This window comes from Pseudovirgaria hyperparasitica (genome assembly GCF_010093815.1).
Source record: "Pseudovirgaria hyperparasitica strain CBS 121739 unplaced genomic scaffold EJ05scaffold_10, whole genome shotgun sequence".
Classification (NCBI taxonomy): Eukaryota; Fungi; Ascomycota; class Dothideomycetes; order Acrospermales; family Acrospermaceae; genus Pseudovirgaria; species Pseudovirgaria hyperparasitica.
The window spans coordinates 1150311-1171652 of NW_022985558.1; the positions used below are offsets into that span (position 1 = coordinate 1150311).

Below are 21342 nucleotides of genomic sequence, written 5' to 3' on the forward strand. Positions count from 1 at the left end.
ACACAGACACCTCTCAGTCCTCACACTCCCCACATATCCTCACATACCAACATACCAGATAATATAAACATCCTAACTCTCCACCAAAGCACAAGCCCTTCCCTCGTGCCCCAACATGCATAAGCCAGTTTCAACCCCCTCATGGCGTCGATCCTGATCCTGATCCTCATCCTGATCCATCCTTCGCATGGCAAATTCCGCTTCCTTCCCTCCTTGCGATCCATCCATCCTTCATTTATTATCTCACAGAGCCCCTTCCTTCTTGAGTCATGCTATGCAGATCCAAGTACTTCTCGTATACCATGACTCGACCGAATAATATCTGCATAGGTATTTCGCTTAGAAAGTCAAGTCTATTCCCTCCCCTTTCAGAAAAAGAAAAAAGTGAGGCTGCAGCTGGCGGCATGCCTATTTCTCCTTGAACCGGCTGGGGTAATTAGCCACGTGGATTTTTAATTACGCTTGTTCAGCTTGTAGGTTAGCTTGTATAAGCTTTGTTTTGCATGTTTGTTTAATACGTATTCTTCGTATTCTGCATTGTCTTGTTCTACAGTGGCTGCTTTCGCTTCTGCTTCTGCTTCTGCGTCTACATCTACATTTGCACAGACAGTCACGTACCGCGGAGAGAATATATACGATGTGTTGTATGTATAGTGCAGCACTATACCTTGCGAACCGAAGACAGTAGAGCAGTGCGCACGCAGGACACCCCTAACAGCCCCCTTCTGTTTCCCATAAGGTCGCCTGGAGATGTACAGTGAGGGGGATCATTAATCCAGGGACACTTCGCTGCCTGCTTGAAATGCGCCTGACATGTCCCCAGTACATTTTCCTAGTGCCGTAGCTTTTCTAAGTTTGACTATGTGATGCTCAGCATAGCATTCGCTATACGCTGCGCTGTACTCGTGTTTCTCATTCATCATGCCACATGCTGCATACATGGCTCCATACACTATACACATACATACGTATATATCTTGCATAGGTAGCTATAATGGTATATAGTTCCAGCGTCACCATCACCATCGTCAATTTTTTGGGAGCTTGACACACCGCGTGATTAAAGCTTATATGTTCATATCACACTCTTTGACAGAGAACAACGCCTCGCAATGCCAGTCCTTTCCCCTCTTCCGCTCTGTCCATCTCTCTCTCTGCTCCCTCTTTTTCCAGCACCGCACATCCCGAACGCCAAAAATGCACTCATCCATCCATCCATCCAGCCCACTCATAAGTCAAAGAAAAAAGAATATATTCTAGCCCGAGTTCGCCCAAAGCGGCGGGGTATCATGAGAATTGAAAACGTACAGTGCAAAAAAAAGGGGTTGAGGCGGGGGGCCGCGGTGAACAAATCATACAAGAAGGAGCGAGAATTAGATGATATTCGCAATACTGATGCGGGAGGCTGTGCTCGGGCTTGTTGTCGAGGAAATGGGTGACTGCTGCGTCAGGGGCGTGCTTGCAGATACGGGTGTGGGTGCGGATTGTTTCGGCACGACGACTGCAGCGGCGGTGGTGGACACCGGGGGTTCGAGATGGAGACGTTTGTGCGGGTTATGTGCCGGTGAATAGTACGTTGCGGACGGGGGATGGAGAGGGATGACGGGCGATTCGGCGGCGTCGAGCGGGCGCGTATGCAGTCTCGGGACGGCGTGAACAGCAGCGGCGGCGGCGGTAGCAACGTCCAGCGCGCGTTTCTGGGCTTGGAGGTCGCGCATCTTGGCCATGAGCTTGTCCCAGCCCTTCCATTCTTTGATTTCGGTGTCTGAGAGGAGGGCGGTGGAGCGTGGGTGGTTGTGGTGGTGATGGTGGTGGTGGGTGTCGATAGATGCAGAGTCTGCTTGCGGCGGAGGCGGAGGGGGCGCGGTGAAGCGCGGGTTTGATTCTTGGTCTATCCAGATCCATGCGGTGTCTGGGTTGGCTTGCATGTCTGCGGCGGCGTAGGCAAGCATTTCTTCGTCCTGGTCCATCCGATGGCCTGGTGATAGTCGGTCCGGGAGCATGCCAAGAAAGAACCAGATGTTGCGGCCACAGGCGATGTTGATTGGGTGGATGTCGCCAATGGCGGTGCTTGCTTCGAGGCAGATCAACGCGTTTTCGAAGTCGAGATTGAAGCAGAGGAGCAGGGTGCATCGCCAGAGGTGTGTACATAGCATGCTTGGGGCTGCATCTGCTAGTTGTTTGGCCCATTGTCGCATGTATGCTTGTATGGCGCCTGGAGAGCCGTGTGGTGACCCGCTCTGGGAGCGTCTAATGTAGTCGACCGTGTCTAATGCTACGCTTTGGCATCTGCTAAGTGCGTCGAGTCGTTCGCCATATTGCTTGGAGGAAATATTCAGTCGATACAGGCTGAGTCGCGCGCTTTGAAGACTCAGGGCTGGGAATAACGAAGACGGATCTAGATAGGTGGCGGAGCGGGCTTGGAAAGGGGGTGGCATCTTCGACAGGATTTGGTTGAAGTAATCGTCATACTCATGCAACGTTTTTGCGTCGATCGAGGTGTGTCTTTTGACCAATGTCTTTCTTAATTGTCCCACGAAACGAACCACCCAGGTCAGCATTGTGTAGTTCCAAAACGATATGTCTCGCGGAGTAACGAAAATGTCGACATGTGGCGGAACCACGAAACGATCGTCGAATGACTTTGGAAATATTACGTTACATTCATCGTCGCTGATTAGCAGAGGTCGACCAATCTCAAGACATTGTAGTCTGTGTGGTCTACTGTTAGCGTGCTTCATAGCTAGGTTCGTCGAATTGCACACTGACCTGTCCCATGTGTAGATTGACCACCACACGCGCCATGATTCATCAACACTAGCCGCCACAAGCGACTCATCCTGCCGATGTAATCCTAGTTCCACAGCCACTCTCACTGCTGTCGCCAGCCACGTCGAGGCGGCCGTCTTGAGGCCAATCTCATGCATGTATATGCTCAAAAGGAGTGCTATCCGGGCATGGTCCAGAGTGAAGTCGTCAGTCCATGAAGAAAAAGCCTTAGCTGCCTCATCAATGTATCGTTGACCATCAGAGTCCTGTTGAACAGACTTTGCACTGCCGTCTACTCTGTGCAAGCATCCACATCCCAGAACTGCGAATACGAGTGCCAGCCAGATATGAGACATTCGATGATGATAAGCGCTATGGTAGGCCTTGTCAAGATCCTTAAGAAGCTCTTGAAAATCGATTGCAGGCGTAATTGCGTGAATCGAAGCATAATAGTGCCCGATCAGACGGTCGACTGTCAATCTAGGAGGTAACGGAGGAGGAGAATGCTGATAAAAAGCGAAGTTTGCAACGCCCTGTCGATTTGGTGCAGGAGGTTTGTAGATTCCATGTCCCCATATACGCGCATTCCTTTGGACGTGAGCAAGATTCTGTGGTGGTGAAGACTGTGTCGCTCGTCGAGGTTTGACCACTGCCACATCCGGCAGCTCTAGTGCTTCAGAACTGTCTGAACCACGTCCATTTGAGGTACGCTTTAGCTCAATTATTTCACTCTTTGCTGCCTCAAGCTGGGTATGAAGGTCTTGCACCTGTCTACATCGCAAATGATCAGTGCTTGCTTTGTCCTTTATGTCAGAATACTTACTTTATTGACGACATCCGGCGATTCGTCTCTTTCGTAAACTGGCATTTGACACCACGTTGATGGCATTCTGAACAGCTCGACGTCTCTGTAGCGTCGCACTGTGGAAATATTAGTCCTCGTCCGACATTTTACAAGTGACACGGCTCTAATGTGTGGGCTACGACCATCAGATATAGTGGCAAACAGCCAATGTATTTGCAAAGGCCCAGAGGTGCAATACAAAGAAGCAAAATCAAAGCACGAATTCTTCAAACTGCCAAACTCGCAGCAGAAGTACGAAGAGCAGATTTGAGGAGTGGGTATAATACTTAGGTACTTACTTTGACTTTGCGTTCGCGACAGGCATCGCAGCTGGGGTCCTTCCGTCTCTGGCGATATGCTCTTTTCTGGGCGGAAAGACTTGCTGCAAGGTGGGTCTGTGAGATTCCTGAGCCAGGAAATGGTGCTTCTCCAGGAGGAATATGATCCTGCAATGCCCCAGAACCGGCGCTGCCCGACATCGATAGGGCTCCATATTGATGAAGATACTGTGGAGTGCCAATGTTGCCTGGAGAGCGCGGAATGGGATGCTGATGGGGCGGAGGTGGCGGAGGAAGACTGGGAGCAAACATCCCAGGTGGTGGAGGTCGTATCAATGACTGAGGCGAAGGATGGGAAGTGTCTGTCGAAGAATCATGACTCGGAGTTGGACGATGGTGGGAGTTGCGACCGAATGGATTTGCTGGTCCATCCATGTTGAAGTTTCAGAGGAACGACAACAGAAGATATCGGCCGTCCAGGTATCATTCAAGGACGCTGTTCGGTAGCAACCGAACGTGCAACCCTTTACCAGAGGTCTGGAGAGGCTCGGGAACGTTGAGGGGGCGAGGCCAATTAGAAGTAAGATCTTTTCAGAGCATGACTTGAGGCCAGTGCGGTGGATTAGTGGAGCCAAACACGAGAGACCAGGGGATCTCAGACAGAACGGCGGGATCGCGGTTGGACTAAGATTAGTTGCAGGTACCGGCGGCAGCGCGGAGACGACCAGATGGCTGGGATGTAGAAGACTAGAAGTCGGTGAGGCAAAGTGATTGAGGTGGAGTGCACAACAGTCCAAACTCCACCGACGCCCGGGCAGAATGACCTGTGAGTGGTGCAAGCTGATCAACACTATTGCGACCAGAACCGAATGATGCCGGATTTGACCGAATGGAGGACGGTCCGGAAGGTAATGCAGGGAGAACAGGCAGGGTTCTTCTTTGGTCTGTTTAGACGGGCGTAGAACGGCAGATGTAGATGTCGTTTCATAGATCCAAGATCAAAAAGTGCTGTCCAGAATACGGCGTGTTGGATAGATTATGGTATGGTCAATTGAATGGACATCAGCCTTTTTTAGCAGAGCCTTGATCGTACGGAAGCAAACAGTATGTATGTGAGAAGGACGAATGAAGTTGCACAAGCATACCACACCTGTCTCTAATCTAGTTACCTGCTGAGGAAGGTTCGACAAGGCTTAAGGGAGTAGAGTGGGATAGTTGGGCTTGCAAAGTACGTAGAAGTGACGCAGACTGCGGCAGTGTAGTGTCAATTCATTGGCCCAGTAATAAAAAGCGTCACTGAGTATAAAGGAAATAATAACAAAAATAAGAGGTCAGCCAAGTAGCCCTCCCGTCAAGTATGGTTAAGCGAGGGTGACCAGCATGCAAAAAGTACGGAAACTACACAAGGGTGATCGTACATGTTTGTGGCGTCTCTGGATCTTTCACGCGCCACAACGTAGCAGGGACAGCAGGGGGGAGGGGGGAGGAAAAGGGATATCGGGATAGGGCTGTAAATAGATAACCCCACGACCGTGCTCTTTCTGTGACGGCCATGACAACATGATCAAGAAAGGCTTCACACATAGACGCCACATGAACTGGTACACCTTCCAGCATTGCTGTTCTTGATACTGGGCTGCAAGACGTGTATCTTCGCCTGATGGACAGACCATCGAAGCTTCCGCGTTCTGAGACCTGTTTGTCTTGGCAGGAGTTGTATGCACGATTGGGGATTACTACCGGCGGAACATCCGAGTTCTGTGACATGTCGACCTAAGGCTCTACTTAGCATTTCCGCTGGTGGATCCCTTTTTTCGCACGGGGGAAGGGGGAGGGGGACGGCTGGATGTGCATAACGAAGGAATCGTTTCGTTTCAACCGATCCGGCAGCGCGTCGCCCGAGCGGGACTTGCCTGTCGATCTTACTACCGAACACCTATTATATAGAAATATAGATATCGTACAGAGAAAACATACAAGAAACAGCACTTGCACCGATATCAGGCATTTCATTGCTGACGTACAGAGGAAGTAGATAGGCTTGAAAGGGACTTGGATCATGGATTGACTAGCACACCAAGTATCTGCGCGAATGCGTGTTCTTCGCTCAAATCGTACCAAAGCCAAGAACAATCTCATGCTTATGCATCGTTCGAGTTCTGTGAGTGCATGTGGCGTGGATGCAGGTCAGTTGCAGCCTAAGGACGGCCGCCATTACTCCGGGCTAAGGCACACGCTGTAGGTTTTACCATTCATACTTTCAGGCATCAACAGCGCTTTCCCAATCCTTCATTTCCCTAATTATTACCACTAAGCGTATTTCTGTGTGACGAATCTTTTCCACCCCAGCATCGTCTGAATGCACAACACACGATTCACGATCCACTATTCATTACTGCCACACGTTTCACCATCTCCAACGACTTCTCATGCGAAGTAGTCGGGTTCGCGATGTAGGCCTCGGTACGGCTCCGAGCCATGCGTTGCCCCAAGGAGGCAAAGCTAGAGTCTGGAGAGCCGACGGGCATCATTACTAATAATAATAATACCAGTGAAGATGCCTCCACTCCGCATTGGCGGAATGCACGTACGATCACATCGCATGTGCCTGCTTCCTTGCCCACTGCGGCAGCACGCTGGATTCGGCGACCAACGACAGACTGCGACTGATGTCGACAGCCGGCACAGGGGCAGAAAGCGAGCTCTGCACTCATCGAGAGCGCATTAGCAGTCGTAGAGCGGGCAAGGGTATGGGCGAGAGTTGCAGGGAACGCTGTAAAGGGAAACTGGAATCCACTCTGCTCGGCCGTCATCCCACCATCTCCACCAGATACGCTTGAGGCGGTTATAAGTTATAACAGGACCATCTTCGGTAATTCCCATGGATCAGCGGTTGGCCATGTCTATCAGTGGATACTCTTGCTAAGATTGAAGGGGAACTACAAGGCACAGACAATTGAGAAAGAGCATTCCAATTTTTCGATGCGTGAGCGTGGATTTTTATACGAAAGGCCGGCTGCGATGCAGGCCCTCTTGGATGAGCTTAGAGACACGCAGCATCAAGACAGGATAAAAAGTTGTTGAGTAGGCGAAATAGGGCTGCCGGCAGTAATATGACCCAGGGCAATCTCCGCTATTCGCCGCAGCCAGGCCACGTTATTCGGCCCTGAGGAGCAGCGACTTATGAGGGCCCAATCCCCATCCACAACCCACCCCAATCCCCCCCCCCCTTTCCCTCTCTCCGACCCGCGCCCCCCCGGAGCAGAGCACGAGGACACGAGGAGTCTCGCATTTAACCGCCGCCGCCGGTCACGCCAGTCATCGCCAGGGACCAGAAGCCAAGTCCAACTGTCTCCCAGCCCTAGTGCGCCTGTTGATCCGCCTCTTTAAGCGAAATGTCCTCAGCGCCATCTTCTGCACACTAAGTAAGATACAAGCTGGAGTTTGCATCCTCACGCAACCTCTCCACGTCAACAGCACCATAGTCATATAGCTTGGCAGGCTCCAGTTTTCCAGTGTCTGCTAGCACTTAGAGCAGAGGCTTGAGCGCTATGAACCACAAGCCATGACTTTGCTCCATAATTACAGTCTCCATACACATTCATGTGTTTGAGTTACGGCGAGCAATCATTCCACTCGTACGAGATGACGCTTCAATACTTGAGATCTTGTCATAGCCAGGAAATGCGTGCAGCGAAGAAGCACAGTTCCTAAAGCGGTTTCTACGTTTGACATTCCTCGCTTTTCAGACTTCGGCAGATGCAGGCTACCTGGCCTGACTGGACTGACGTGCGAATGTCTATGTGGTCATGAAGCATCGACTTGCCTATTGTAGGCATCAAGCAGCAGGATGATGGTATTCCGAGATATCGACGCGTCAGATGCACAGATCGTCGAAGGGGTGTGTTGTCCTTCTAGCGTTTATATGAGAGACCAGGACAGACGTCCAGTATCATGACTAGACAACAGTCGCACACTGTATGCTGCACGGGCTAGACCCCTCTCCACGTACCCGTACCAGACAGCACGGATCTAAGGGTGATCCGCTTGCCGCGACGGCATCGGATGGCTACCGAAATACTTTGAGCCGGTTCCTTGTTGTTGCCTTCCATCCACGTTACCCTTGTTAGACGCTCCCGAATCAGGGTGATTTGATGTCTTCCAGAATCCTCCCGCGGCACAGTGACAGTTGAAGGTCAATTTGGATCCTGGATCGTCTCTCCTATATTCTGGCGCTCATAAGAAGGCTTGCTTTTGCTTCACACACTAGACGCTTGCACAATCTCGTCTGGCAAGTTCCGTCTATTGATAGGTCTTGCTTCGGCCGAGCGCCGATCTGCCAGGATGAAAGATACATCATCGATGCTTGCCCAGTGATCTACAGAACGACCTCCGGACACAGGCCTTTCATGTATGTTTTCCAGATATGTTTGTTGTGGCGTGACCCTTCGTCTGACTAGGATAGTCTCAAAATGCAATGGAATGGGGATTTGCAAGTGCACAACACTTCGACCTTCCCGTCGCCATGTGCTTGCCTATACACGTTGTCTAGTCTTGAAAATGGCCCGGAATTGGCTGGGCCCTCAGCCCTCGGACACTTACGTGCGACCGGCGAGTCTGATGCTTGAAGCCGCGGGCCGCATGGCACTACAATCCCCCATCTATTGCGTGTCGACGAGCCACGACATGTGACGGACAATAACAGTGTGAATAAGGCATCCTGCAAACATGCTGAAACGCGTGAGAATTCATGGTTCCTCCGAGGCATGAAGACCGTCGTCCAGGCATCGGGACGCAGAGCCCATCACGTAGCGACAGGTGGACGTACTGCATTGTACGCCATACTCGTGTCCTGGGCTGAACGACTGGTTAGCTGTGAAAAGCAGTCATGGTGGCTCCACCACGGAGTTGATACCTGATTCCGCTAGAGTCATAAGGGCTCGAGTCAGTGTAGTATGTGGGGACCACGGATGTCTTATCGTGTGTCATGTTGTCCCGGAATGCTTGTTCGTGCAGGCTCCACGGGCAACGGGCGTGAACGGCCGGCAGCCGTGTGAAGGGCCGAAAGGTCTGACAGGGCGGCCAGGGCTCAGGGCCTCCAGGTGTATAGTGTAGATTGCAGAGTGAATAGTACAGTGCAGGCGCCGTACGGTGTGGTGTGCCTGTTGCCGCATCCCGATTCCCCTTGGAGCCCCACGAGTCGAAAGCGGCCTCATGTCCGCCGGTCACAGTTGTGCACACACTTTGCGTGCTGCTGGCATGCTGATACTGCATCTATGAATCATCCACGGAACATACTGCAGTGTGGTCCTGTTGCTTCTTGCTTCACACTTCTCTGTACTTTCGGCTTGGGCGGCAGCGCGCGGCAGGCGGCCGACAGTGGACACCATCACCACCACCGGCGTCAACGCCAACGCAGCCACATCTCCAAACGTGTCTGACAACTGCCGTCCCGAGGCATCAACAACTGTCAATCGCATCCAATCTTGGACCTGTTCCCCAATATGGCGAGTATGGGAATCATCACTATTGCAACGGCAAATTCCATCTTTGCCGCCGTATCTGCCACCTCCATCGCCTATATGCCGCCACCACTGCCACCTCTCTGCCGCTGCCACTGTCCTACTTCCTTTAGTGTCGCCCCTCAGGATTCTGGCCTGCCTCCTGGCCTGTCATCGTCTTCTCAGTTGCAGCCCCAGCTCCAGCTTTCATCTGGCTGGCTGCAGGACAGGTTTCAATTTGCACGACTTTCGATCGCCGACCTCAGAGGACAGGCACCACAATCCTCTGCGTCTTCATGCAGGATGCGTCTAGCTGGAAGTGGAATGTGCTGGTCAGGGGTCCCCAAGGACATGGCGTCTTGGTGTGCAGACGAGGCAGACGCAGTAGTAGCGACAGAGACAGACAGGGAACACGACAACATGACGAGACACAATAATAGGCACGAGGACCATCGTGACCACGCAGCGCAGCGTGGAGAGGTGTGCGGTGTGCAGTGTGGAGTGTGCTGACTGGGACAAGCAATTGCCTGAGAGCCTTCCATGATGAATCCATGCCATGTGCGACCCCGTCACGAACACGACCTCAACACCCCCCGGGGGTAGCAAGCAGCTCTCGACCCACGTCTGCAAAAAAATTTAATCTATTGTCGGTCCGATAGAGTTGTTCCAGAAGTCTTCCTTTCCTCGGTCGCTGCGTTGATATGCTTACATGTCGACTGTACGTCGCCAGTACAAAAAGTCTGGCCGCATAGATGTTTACATGCTGGTCAAGTACGACCTGTTGCTCCTGCTGCTGTATCAATATCTTCTTTACAGCTGGGAGTCACGCATATGATTGAAGCCCTCTGCCTTTGAAGATTATAAATCTTCCTTGCGCCTGAGAATGACGTCATCCGGGCGGCTCCGAGTAAGCATATTTGGACCTTCACCCGACTCGTACCCTGAATTTGGAACCCGAATATTAGACGTGTATCGTGAAAATTTGCAATGGGACGCCGAAGACTTGCGCGGACACTTATCATGTCCAGTAGGGCCTTCGAGTCTGCAGGTGCCTCAAAAAGACATCAATTGTCGCCTACAATATGCCGTGTAGGCTAACGTTAGTTTTCAGTCATTCAGCATCACAGATCTACAACACGGCTCAAGTGAACACCAAGTCGACAGATTCCGAACATAGCACACATCGTGCCATATATCACTATGTCTCAGGTATCTGACAACATAGAGTTCCTCAAAGCACTCCCGAAATGCGAGCACCATATCCACATCGAAGGCTCCCTGTCCCCTGAACTCCTCTTCCAGCTCTCCGCGAAAAACAACATCCCACTCCCTGAATCCGATGCCGCATACTCATCAATCCCAGCTCTCCATCAGCGATACGCAGAGTAAGTCCATTCTATAAACCAATAAATGAATAATCATTCTTCTTCTCCATCTATCACCAAATACTTACACACATCCTCCTCCTACACAGTTTCCAATCCCTCGACGACTTCCTCGGCTATTATTATACCGCCATGTCAACACTCATCCACGCCTCCGACTTTGAAGCCCTAGCCATGGCCTACTTCACCCGCGCTGCTGCCGACGGCGTCCTGCACACCGAGCTCTCCTTTGACCCGCAGGCTCACACCTCGCGCGGCATCGCCCTGACCACGGTACTCACTGGCCTTAGCGCCGCACGCGCTCGCGCAGCATCTGAACTGGGCGTCTCGTCGGTGCTGATCTGCTGCTTCCTGCGCCATCTACCGGTGCACGAGAGCCTGGTGTTTTTCGAGTCCGAGGCCCTGCAGCAGGCGTTTGCCAGTGGCGAGGTGGTGGGTATTGGGCTTGATAGCAGTGAGGCTGGATTTCCGGCGCGGGGATTCGAGGACTTGTATACGCGGGCAAGGGCGCTCGGGCTGCGCGTGACAGCGCATGCGGGCGAGGAAGTGGGCCCGGAGAGTGTGCGCGAGGCACTGGATGTGTTACGGGTGGAGAGGGTGGACCACGGGATCAGTCTTGTGCAAGACGAGGCGTTGATGCGGAGGGTGGCTGAGGAGGGCGTCATGCTGTCTTGCTGTCCGCTGTCGAATGTGGTGTTGCGGAATGTGAAGAGTGTGGCGGACGTGCCGCTGAGGGTGTTTCTGGAGAAAGGGGTGAGGTTCAGTGTGAATAGCGATGATCCGGCGTATTTTGGGGGCTATATTCTGGATAACTTTGTTGCGGTGCAAAAGGCGTTTGGGTTGAGTGTGGAGGAGTGGAGGACGGTGGTGACGAATTCGGTCGAGGGGAGCTGGTGTGATCAGGCGAGGAAGAGCAAGATTCTGGAGAGGCTTGAGATGGTTGTTGAGCAATACACGCTGAAAGCTTGATGTGAGGTGAGCTAATTTCCCTTGCTTCAATCGCTTGTACAGCAGCCTTCGAAGCAATAGAATACTTCACCTCTTGTCTCTACTTGTTCTCAGATAATTCAATACTTTTTCTGTTGTTTTTCTTAACTCTACTATTCGCACTTGTTAAATCTCACCGGCTCGTCTTTTACCGTTGTTTTACGTTCCTAAAGGCTCAGGCTATGGAGCCACTTCAGCTCACCTCAGCCGATGGCACGACGAAAGACCCAACATCTGCCCCAGAAATTGATGATCCAAAAGTCAAAGCGACTAAAAGCGAGAAGTTGAAGCCTGCGTCCAAACTGCCTCAATCGTCGCTGGAGAAGCCACTTGAACAGCGCTACTACTATGGACATCTCAAAGATCTGGCAGTGACACTCAAGGGCGATATTGACGAAGTGGAAAAGTGGGTTACTTCGGATGTTACCATGGCAATCGTCAGGCAATGGAAGCTCGATGCGTTCGACGTAGCCCCTGCGGCAGCATATCAGTTGAAAGAATCTCAGTACTGTTTCATCGAATTCCTTTCGTCATTATGGGAGACTCGGTTCGTGTACAGGACGTCTAACAAGCCCTCCTCGCCGGAATCTGATGCTGGAAAGTTATTGGTCATGACAGCCTTGGCTTGTCATCGCTTGCATCGCAAGTATCCCCGAAAGCTTCTCTGTGAGTCCAGCATCCCGCGGACGTATGGTCCCGTCTTCTTCATTGCGCTCAAAGAGTTCATCGGATCCAAGAATCGACGGTGGATACGAAATATGATCAATGCAGTGGAGAAGAAACACAAGAAAAGGACTTTGGCGTCGGAGATCTCAGAGTGCTGTGATCCACTCGAGTATGAGATTGCTCATATACATGCTTCTCCGATGGTCAGCATTGCAGACAAGCAGTCACAGACACACGATACTCCTCAATCGGTGCTATCTGCACCTTCAACAGTTCTGATGGCCAAGACAGACCCCAATCCACCCGTTGACAACATGAATGACGAAATGCAGCGGCCAAGCAAGCGCCAAAAGCTGTCCACCACATCTGCCTCACTTGTGGAGACGTCGAATGGCAATCATGAACCAGACGAAGACTGGAGCGCAAACGCCTGGACCGAGATGTACATGTCGATCGAAAGTCTGATAAGCGACCAAGCCCACGCGCGAGCGAAAGAGCGATTTCGAAATTCACAGCTCACGATGCCAGCAGGTCCAGCAGCGTTTGTAAGAAGGGATAGTGCCTGTGCTGTCACGGTGATGAGACGGAGCGTCAAAGCAGGGGACTCCCGGAAGTCCAAGTCGGAGCTCATGCGAGAGCTGACCGAATCGATCATCGAGAATGAGCAGATGGAGGCGGAGAGGCGGGATGCTAGGGCGGAGCTGGAGAATGTGAAGGCGGCATGGAGTTGCGCAGAGGTGATGCTGAGTGCGGCGGAGGCTCAGAAGGTGAAGAGGGATCTGGACTTGGGCTATTTGGAGGAGAAGGTGGATGTCTTGGGCATCTTGAATAATACTCTCAGGGAGAATTTGAGTGTCAAGGAAGAGGCTTGGAAGGGTGCTGAGGAGAGGGTGAAGGTTGAGAGGGCTGGGAGAAAGAGTGCTGAGGATGCGTTGAGAGGTCTGCGTGAAGTAGTGTTTGCTATGGGTGGAGAGTTGCAAATGCTTGTGAAGCCAGGTATCGCCGTGGAAGTGACCTCAGGAGAACGAGACTTAGGAGTAATAAGCCCGCCAGTCACATGATGGAGATTTCCATAGAGTTTCTCGCGATGAGGGCTGGATGTTAGGTATAACGGGATGCTTGGTACTGGCCTATGTCAGATATGAGTGACGGGGAAAGGAGGAAGGGGGGTTGGTCATGTCGATTTTTTCCAGTCATCTCAATCTCTCCCATTTACCTGTTCTTCCCACACACTGACCTCTTTATAACTGTTTTGATGTGCAATCTCACTTCTAACATCATGGTTCATGAGCAGCCTTCCGATCCTTTCAGCTTGACAGCTTAGCGCGCGGTTTGACATTGCCAATTGAAACCCTTTCTTGCCACTTCTTGTCGAACCCACTCACTTCACCAGAGTCATAACAAATTCGTCAGCTTCTTCTTTCCAGTCAACTCTTTACCTCCTCCCATGACCTTTTTTAGCTGATTGCTCTGTATCTTCCATACGTTGCCTCGCCCAAATGGCTAGTCCATCACTGCCATGGACGACACTTCTTCTATCAACAACAATAACAACCAACAAGCAGTATGAGTAACGCAGACTCTCGTACACTATGATAAAGCTTAAACTTCAATTCGGCGGTAGGCTGTCACCCCTGCTCAAAGATGCATATTCCAACCTACAACCGGACGGATGCTTCCTACGAGCATTTGACAGGATCACTTGCTATTCCAAGCGGAGCCAAAGGTGTGCGCACTTCTGGCATAATTCGGATACGGGCATGCCAGTGCTAATCGCCTGGTATGAGCGGGCTTATCGGCCGCGTTAGTAACACGTCAACCGCGGAAATTGGGGCACAGTTCATGAGAGAATTGGCTGTGCTGTGGTCAATAGTTGGGAATTTGGAGTGGCTCGTCGCACCTCAGGGAATATCCTCCGAATGGTATGCAATAACTACGACACGACACGTTCACACCGCTCCGTTCATAATGCGAGCACTCGCTGGAAGCGATACAACTAAACGGACAAAGATATGTCAAAATCCACAACAGCGCTATTCGCTCCCGTAGAACAAGCAGCTACGCGATCAAAGCTAGAAGCTAGGAAGAGCCACTATAACGATCAACCATAAATGAACATCTAAAGTCAGAGACACAAGTTCAACATGTCCGACTGACTCAGACTCTAACGACTATGAACCACCCAGCTCAGGACCCGACGATGCTGATTACGCCCAGCTCAGATTCCGAAGAGGAAGAAGATACCCAGACCTACGATGAGCCAGATTCTACAGTCGACCCAGCTTACCACCCAAGAAACACCTTGAGGGTAAGTCAAGACCATCAACACCAATGCCTCCGCCAGCACTACTGCCACACGGCAATCAGATTGCCAGCAACCCTCGCATAGTCCCGCGAGCATCGCATACTCTGAAACCCTCCCGGCCGGATGATCACCCCGGTGACTGTTCAGGCGCTGCAATGAGAACTGGGTGTGCTGCGCGACGATGACCGATGGACCGAGGACTCGGATCGTACATGCCAGGATGCAAAGAGCGCGTCGTACAGGCGCGCAGGTGCGGGACCTAGACGGGGTTGGAGAGGAAGGGGGCCGTGATGCCTTGGACATGGGGATAGCAAGCCCCAGGAGTGATGCAGCAGGGATAAAACTGTTTCGGACAGGAAAAGAAGGGGTGTTTGTATGTATGTATATCTTGACTTTGCCTTAGGGGATTTTTCGAGGGGGCGTTGGTGTTGATATACTAATTAAGCGCCGCGTTTGCGCGTTGTATATCAGATGATGGCATGCATGCCTCTTTTTGCGTTCTACGTTGGGGGTACCCTTGTCTTCTTGTGCTCTTTATATAGCGAGTAGAGGATAGAGGATAGAGGATAGAGGATAGATGGACTGGGTTATATGACTATGATTATGATTATGATTATGATTATGGTATGTATTATCCTGTAAAGATGTCTAGCGCGAGGTCTTTAAGGGCGGGTTAGAGCAGACTTCCTATCAAACAATCAGTTCAATTCTGTGCCTATATTTGAAGTTGAACTGAAGTACTTCAGTTTACCCTACTATATATTTGAACTGGACTGTCAGTTCTAGTAGTAGAATTGAAGTTGACTGAGTTGAACTGAAGTTTAGTAGGTAATTACTAATTAGTCGAAGAAAATCGTGAATATAGTTAAAATATAGTATATTTAAGGCTATATAGATCATTTTTATATACCTTTTCGTATACCTAGACGTATACTTAGGTATATTTAAGTGCTAAGTCGTCTAAACCGTCTATATACGTTAAGTAACTAATTAATACTTAGCGGAAGTTTCAAGTATAAGCTCGGCGGTATAAGCTCGGCGGTATAAGCTCGGCTCGGAATGGAATATCATTTTTCCGGTATGCCTTAATGCCTAACACCCTAGGCCACCTATAGTCTACCCATATATATATACGAATATACTAAGTATATATATACTTCAGTTCAGTTCAATTATTTACAGTTCAATACTATCTTAAATTGAAGTTGAACTGAAGCGTCAGTTCTTGGCAAGAGGCTTCAACTGAACTGGACTGACCAGTTCTTGAGGCGGTCGAATTGAAGTTGAACTGATTGATAGGAAGTCTGGGTTAGAGTATATATATATATTATATAACTGAAAATCCATAAGAACGCGACAAGTGTATTAAGAAGGTTATAATAGTAATCGGGAGAGAAGAGGTAATAAGACTACTAAAGATAGCTACGTAGTACAAAGATAAGAGGAAAGAAAGAAAGATAGAAAAGTATATCAAGGGGGAATAAACGAATGAATGAATGAACGAATAAATGAATAACATGGTATGAAAAAAGATAATAATACAGGAGATATTTTATATATAGTAGTACGGCTAGTAGTAGTTTACTTATCATATCCCTTTACTTATTCGTTCGCCCTCTTCGATAGATATTAATAGTACTTTTTTTTAAATCTTATATAATCTAATCTAATCTAATTCTCTATGATCTGAAACGATCTAATCTTACTCTATCCCATCCCATCTAATCTAATCTTACTCATGCTAATCTAATCTAATCTAATCTAATCCATCATCCTCATCAAGGCCTACCTACGGTCTACCTACCTACCTACCTTAGCTTAGCTTCGTCCAACCCACCTAATAAGGCACCTAGAAAGTAATCCAAGGCAAACAACACTCGAGAAAAAAGAAGCCCCCTCCCCCCCCCGATACGGTGTCAACAACAACGAATTTCGACGTCACTGCTTTTGCTTCCTGAGGTCCTACACAATTTCGCCAGTCACACTCAGGTCACGTTACATCACACGCACACAACGCAGGCCAAACCCAGGCTCTTACTTGTTGATTGATTGATTGGTTGAAAAACAAATATGAAAAGAAGAATAAAAAATTCCATAATGAATTTCGTTTGATTGATTATACTACGTTTACTACATCTACTACCACTACTACTTACTAGCTGGCCACGTCTTTCAGATCCCTCAATTAAGCAGACTATAGAAAGCCTTGGGGTGTCTTGTCGTTCGCGCCTAGTCTTGAAAGTGCAGGAAGCACAGGCTGATCGCAAAGTGTCCCCCCAATTCCGAATTAAAAGCAGCGCATTACAGGCCGGGCCCGTGCCAGTGCTGGCCCCGTATCATCATCCATCTCTACCTCCTTGAGAGTGAGTGGTCAGATCCGTAAAAAGGCAAAGATGTTGCGCATCGCGCGCGTGTGTGTGTATCAGTTCTATGTGAGCCGAAACCAGATAAATCCCCGAAAAACTCCGTGCTTGTAGGGCAAGTCAAGTCAAGTCAAGTCAAGCAAGCAAGCAAGTATAATAGACGATGCGTCATGGGACGCGACGTCAGGCCGTGTAGACGCCAGAGCCTATACCGAGGCTCGATGCAGTGGTATCATAGTAAGTGTAAAGAAATTCGTATGTCAGACCAGGCCAGGCCAGGCCGACTTAGAAGGTGCTCCAGTTGTAGCCGCCGACGCTGCCAGGAATGCTTCCGACGTTGATGTTGTTGGTAGCGGTGGTAGAGGCGGCAGATGGCTGAGGCTGGGCGATGGTGAGCGCGGGGCTGGACTGGGTAGAGCTGTCGGAGTCGGTGCGGCTCAAGCGTCGAGCCTTCCACTGCTTGTAGATGGAGTAGCAGCGGTCGCAGACCTTGGACTGTTGGCCAGAGCTGTGAATGAGGGCGTACTGGTTGAGGGGAGCCTGGTTCTTGATGTGTTCCCAGCAGTAGATGTTTCCACAGCGGCGACAGTGGTGGCGGCGGACGAAGAAGCCAAAGTCGCGCTGGCAAGAGGATGCAGTGCACGAGGTGGCGGTGTGGTCAGGCTGCAGACATGTTAGCTTTGTATTCATCCATCAATTCATAAGTAATATCAGATCATGAAGACAAAAAGAGAACAATCAGGTGCTAAAGTGGGGCGATTGCACAAAGGTAGGAGTAGGCAGCCGCGGACGCAGTTTGTCAATTGCGCCATTGACACCCGGACAGGCGTGAGCACCTTCCAGATGCTTATATACTTGGCAGCCTCGCCAGGTATTGCTTCTCACTGCATGAAGTACACAGAAGACTTTCAAGACTTTCCACGTCGACTTGACTTCTCCACCAACAAAGAGACTGACGATATTCACTTACCTTCCAGTGGTTGGTTGAGGGACTTCCAGTCGCGCTCTGCGGGCCGTCATCGCTGAGATCCTCAGTCTCGACGCGTGTAATGCCATTCTGGAGACAGTTGACGGGCTCATCGCCATTGTTCCCATCCCAAGTCCCAGCAGCTGAGTCGACACCTTTTGGCGGAGACTGACGCTGCGGCTTCTCGGTCGGACGCAGCACAGCCGGAACGTACATGGGACTCTTTGGCGAGCGCAGCTGTCGCGAGCGAGCTTGCTGACGATCGATGACGTTGATGTGGTTGCGCTCTGGCATGTAGGAGACGTGGAGTGGCGGGAGGTTATGGCGCTGGTTTGTGGTGGGGTGGTAGAGCGGCGCATCGGGATTCTTCATGCTCTGGATGTGAGGATTCTGCGAAAAGTCTTGGGTGTAGTTGTTGCGGTCGAACACGGCCGTGTACGGCATGCTCTGGGTGGCAGCCATGTCTGGGGCGAGGTGTTGGAGGAAGAGCTGGTCGGTGTGGTGATTGTGTACTGGTTGCCAAGAGGATGTCGAGGCAGACCCGAACCGGTGGGTAGGGAGAAGGCGGAGGAGTTTGGCGTATTTAACGCGCTGAGGTGGAGCAGTGCGAAGATGGAATCTGAGGCCCGGGGCAGCGGAGATTGAGGAGGAGGGTGGTGTGTGGTACGAGAGATAGGGACAGGAGGATGTCGCCGGGTTTGGATGTAGCGGTCTGTGAAGGGCAAGATAACAGACCGGATAGGGAATCCCAGCGGCGGTAGGTTGTGGTTGTAGGAGTAAGGGAGAGAGTGGTAGGGAGGGAGTGGATCCTGTGAGAGGAGAGAGTCGAGTTGTATTGCAGGAGGAGGAGGAGGCTCGGGATGCGGTGTCAGGCTCGTACGGCGATTGGCAGCGCGATGGCTGACGTGCAGGGCCTGGCAGCGATAAGAAGTGTGGCTCGTGTCACCTAGTCGTCGTCGCCGGACGTTTCTGTTTGGGGGGCGCGGTGAGAGCAGTCAGGCGGTGGCGGCGGTCAAGGCGAGAGTCGAGAGTTAAAGAGACGAGTTATATTACTGTTGATGATGATGTTGTGGTGGTGGTGGTGAAGATAATTAGAGGCACGAGACAGTCGAGTAGTAGAGGAGGAGGAGTAAAGTTGAGTAGGATATGGGCAGTAATTAATTATTAACAGTTCCTCCCCTCTCCGGCCGCTACAGCAATTAGTGCTTTGGGCCGCCACTCTCTCCGTCAATCCCTCACTCTCACACACACACACATACTATACTACACTCACTCCCTCACTCTCTCTTCACTGCGGAAGTGTGAAGGGTTAGACTCGGCACGCGCACGGATGGTTATTGCGGCGACACTAATTCTCCACTGGGCCCCATCTGACAGTAGTAATTGCTCCAACCAGACTGGCCTCTTTTTTCTTTTCTGCACTCTGGCACTCTTCGGCATTGTGTCCGCTCCATAGTGAGGTAAAAGTAATTAATTATGGCATGATGATGATGCAACGAACAGAAGGTCAGTCAGTCAGTCAGTCAGTCCAAGTCTACAGTTCCGAGATAGGAGGATTTAATTGCTGCATGGAACTCTCACCGTCTCCTCCCTACGCTCAACTGGTGATAGTAGATAGGAGGATATAATAACAAGGCAGAATGGATGATTGATTACATGCAAGTGACAATAGGCGGCAGCCACGACCGTTCTTCCCTTCCTTCCTTCCTTCCCAACGGCTCCGGCTCCGGCTGCTACTAAGTCATCCCTGCAGGTGACGCCAAGTATGCAGGGATTCTTGGCAACGCTAATCTGTCCTCTTATCAGTGACGACTTCTCGACCAATCGCGGCGCTGTATTTTAAACCGCCGGCCACTCCTTCCCATCATATCTGTTAGTCACCACGCCCGACCCGGCGATGCAGAAAAAAGCCGTGAATAGGCGAACGACCATCGACGAAGGGCAGCCAGGCAACAAGGCAGCAGCAGCAGGTCTCGTGCCCGTCCCAAGCCACAGCCACGTCGCTCACTAGCCACAATGCTGTCCTGAAGTTCCCCTGTGATATCATGTGACAGACAATGTTCGTGGCTGAGGCAAGACTTCCGGGGTTGGGGCAGGTTCGCGCTGCCATAACATCATCAACAAACAACGGAATGCCGCCTGATACCTAATCACAAGATACCATCTCCCATCTGCTACTGTAGACTGTACAACTTATCAACTTTCACTCTTACCCATTGTAATACTTTCACTCTTACCCATTCTACTAGAGCCCATCATGAGTGCTCCAGAAATCACTGCCACCTCGCCACCAGCACCTCCTCCAACTGAAGAAGATACCGTCGCATGCATCTGATTATCTGTAGTGAGAACGAATCCCGGCATAATAGCAGCCGCCGCCGGTTGAGTCGCTGACCCACTTCGGGTCGTGCTATGGATCTTTGGATGAATGAGGCTGCTCCGCGCCTTGTCGCTTACGTACGTTGCACGCTCGAGTCCCCCCCTCTCAACCGTCAACGCCTACTATCAATCGCACTACACCGTCTCTGGAGCCTGCTCGTGTGCCGCCGCACCAGTAGTAGCAGTAATTAGCAGTAGTAAGTAGTAGCTTCGTAGCAATAGTAAGTAGGCAGGTAAGTGTTGAAATAGCGGGGAGAGCGGTACCAGCCGGTACAGTACAGTTACCGTGGACCTCCTGCTCTTCATGAATCGCTTATTGATAATGAATGCGCGCTCACATACACACACACACACACGATGTCACTTCGACGATGGATGTCACTTTTCCTTCGGTCGTTCCCCACAGGTCGATTTTGCAACTGCAACCTTGTCTTGTTCCCGGGGAGGAGGAAGAGGAGGAGTCTAGATGGATGCGTTTTGTGGAGCTGATCCATTAGTGAAAAAACTCCGGTGTACCGTGTGCCCAGTAGTTGGCTGTGTAGTAAGTAGCCTGTGCAGTGCAGTGTGGTGCATGCATTTGATTCTAGATCTATCTCGGTCGGTCGGTGTGAGGCTTGGCTTCAATACTCTAGGTAGCTACTGAGGTAATAGCAGAAGTCCGATTCGACCTACGATGGATGAGCTCATGCCTGCCTGCCTGCCTGTGGATCTCAGATCAGGAAGGCACCTCCAAGACTCCAAACAACCCCACCACTCTGTTGCACGCACCCTCCTTCAATCTAATCTGCCCCTCACTCGATTCTCCTTCCTTCCTACCTTCCTTCCTACCTTCCTTCCTACCTTCCTTCCTACCTTCCTTCCTACCTTCCTTCCTACCTTCCTTCCTACCTTCCTTCCT

The 21342-nt window shown here is 50.9% G+C and overlaps 7 protein-coding genes across 7 annotated transcripts; 3 read left to right on the plus strand and 4 right to left on the minus strand.

Annotated features, from left to right (window-relative positions):
- Window positions 1-1373: 1373 nt before the first annotated feature.
- On the minus strand, window positions 1374-4326 carry EJ05DRAFT_501692 (uncharacterized protein; the record flags this gene model as incomplete). The annotated part of the gene is made up of 4 exons (XM_033747143.1): window positions 1374-2712; window positions 2770-3540; window positions 3593-3690; window positions 3913-4326. The coding sequence occupies 4 exons, from the start codon at window positions 4324-4326 to the stop codon at window positions 1374-1376; spliced, it is 2622 nt and encodes an 873-aa protein (XP_033599613.1).
- Window positions 4327-5352: 1026 nt separating this feature from the next.
- Window positions 5353-6148, minus strand: EJ05DRAFT_57650 (uncharacterized protein). Its single transcript, XM_033749773.1, has 2 exons — window positions 5805-6148; window positions 5353-5664 (listed from the first exon to the last, which is right to left on the minus strand). The coding sequence occupies exons 1-2, from the start codon at window positions 6028-6030 to the stop codon at window positions 5468-5470; spliced, it is 423 nt and encodes a 140-aa protein (XP_033599614.1). The 5' UTR covers window positions 6031-6148; the 3' UTR covers window positions 5353-5467.
- Window positions 6149-6940, minus strand: EJ05DRAFT_57646 (uncharacterized protein). The gene has a single exon (XM_033749772.1). It carries the CDS (start codon window positions 6702-6704, stop codon window positions 6267-6269), a length of 438 nt encoding a protein of 145 aa, XP_033599615.1. The 5' UTR covers window positions 6705-6940; the 3' UTR covers window positions 6149-6266.
- Window positions 6941-9395: 2455 nt separating this feature from the next.
- EJ05DRAFT_501693 (uncharacterized protein) lies at window positions 9396-9902 on the plus strand (the record flags this gene model as incomplete). Its single annotated transcript, XM_033747144.1, has 1 exon — window positions 9396-9902. One exon carries the CDS (start codon window positions 9396-9398, stop codon window positions 9900-9902), a length of 507 nt encoding a protein of 168 aa, XP_033599616.1.
- A 243-nt stretch (window positions 9903-10145) lies between these two features.
- EJ05DRAFT_57669 (adenosine deaminase) lies at window positions 10146-11846 on the plus strand. The gene is made up of 3 exons (XM_033749774.1): window positions 10146-10299; window positions 10504-10777; window positions 10867-11846. The coding sequence occupies exons 2-3, from the start codon at window positions 10593-10595 to the stop codon at window positions 11744-11746; spliced, it is 1065 nt and encodes a 354-aa protein (XP_033599617.1). The 5' UTR covers window positions 10146-10299; window positions 10504-10592; the 3' UTR covers window positions 11747-11846.
- On the plus strand, window positions 11663-13657 carry EJ05DRAFT_477381 (uncharacterized protein). Its single transcript, XM_033744237.1, has 2 exons — window positions 11663-11752; window positions 11944-13657. Exon 2 carries the CDS (start codon window positions 11947-11949, stop codon window positions 13489-13491), a length of 1545 nt encoding a protein of 514 aa, XP_033599618.1. The 5' UTR covers window positions 11663-11752; window positions 11944-11946; the 3' UTR covers window positions 13492-13657.
- A 3726-nt stretch (window positions 13658-17383) lies between these two features.
- On the minus strand, window positions 17384-18527 carry EJ05DRAFT_501697 (uncharacterized protein; the record flags this gene model as incomplete). The annotated part of the gene is made up of 2 exons (XM_033747145.1): window positions 17384-17761; window positions 18069-18527. 2 exons carry the CDS (start codon window positions 18525-18527, stop codon window positions 17384-17386), a joined length of 837 nt encoding a protein of 278 aa, XP_033599619.1.
- Window positions 18528-21342: the final 2815 nt, after the last annotated feature.

Coding starts and splice junctions, on each gene's coding strand:
- EJ05DRAFT_57650 (XM_033749773.1), bottom strand. CDS start 6,030: ATGAGATTGTTCTTGGCTTTGGTACGATTTGAGCGAAGAACACGCATT. Junction 5,665..5,804: donor TTCGGTAGTAAGATCGACAG/GCAAGTCCCGCT, acceptor GTAGAGCCTTAG/GTCGACATGTCACAGAACTC.
- EJ05DRAFT_57646 (XM_033749772.1), bottom strand. CDS start 6,704: ATGACGGCCGAGCAGAGTGGATTCCAGTTTCCCTTTACAGCGTTCCCT.
- EJ05DRAFT_57669 (XM_033749774.1), top strand. CDS start 10,593: ATGTCTCAGGTATCTGACAACATAGAGTTCCTCAAAGCACTCCCGAAA. Junction 10,778..10,866: donor CTCCATCAGCGATACGCAGA/GTAAGTCCATTC, acceptor CCTCCTACACAG/TTTCCAATCCCTCGACGACT.
- EJ05DRAFT_477381 (XM_033744237.1), top strand. CDS start 11,947: ATGGAGCCACTTCAGCTCACCTCAGCCGATGGCACGACGAAAGACCCA.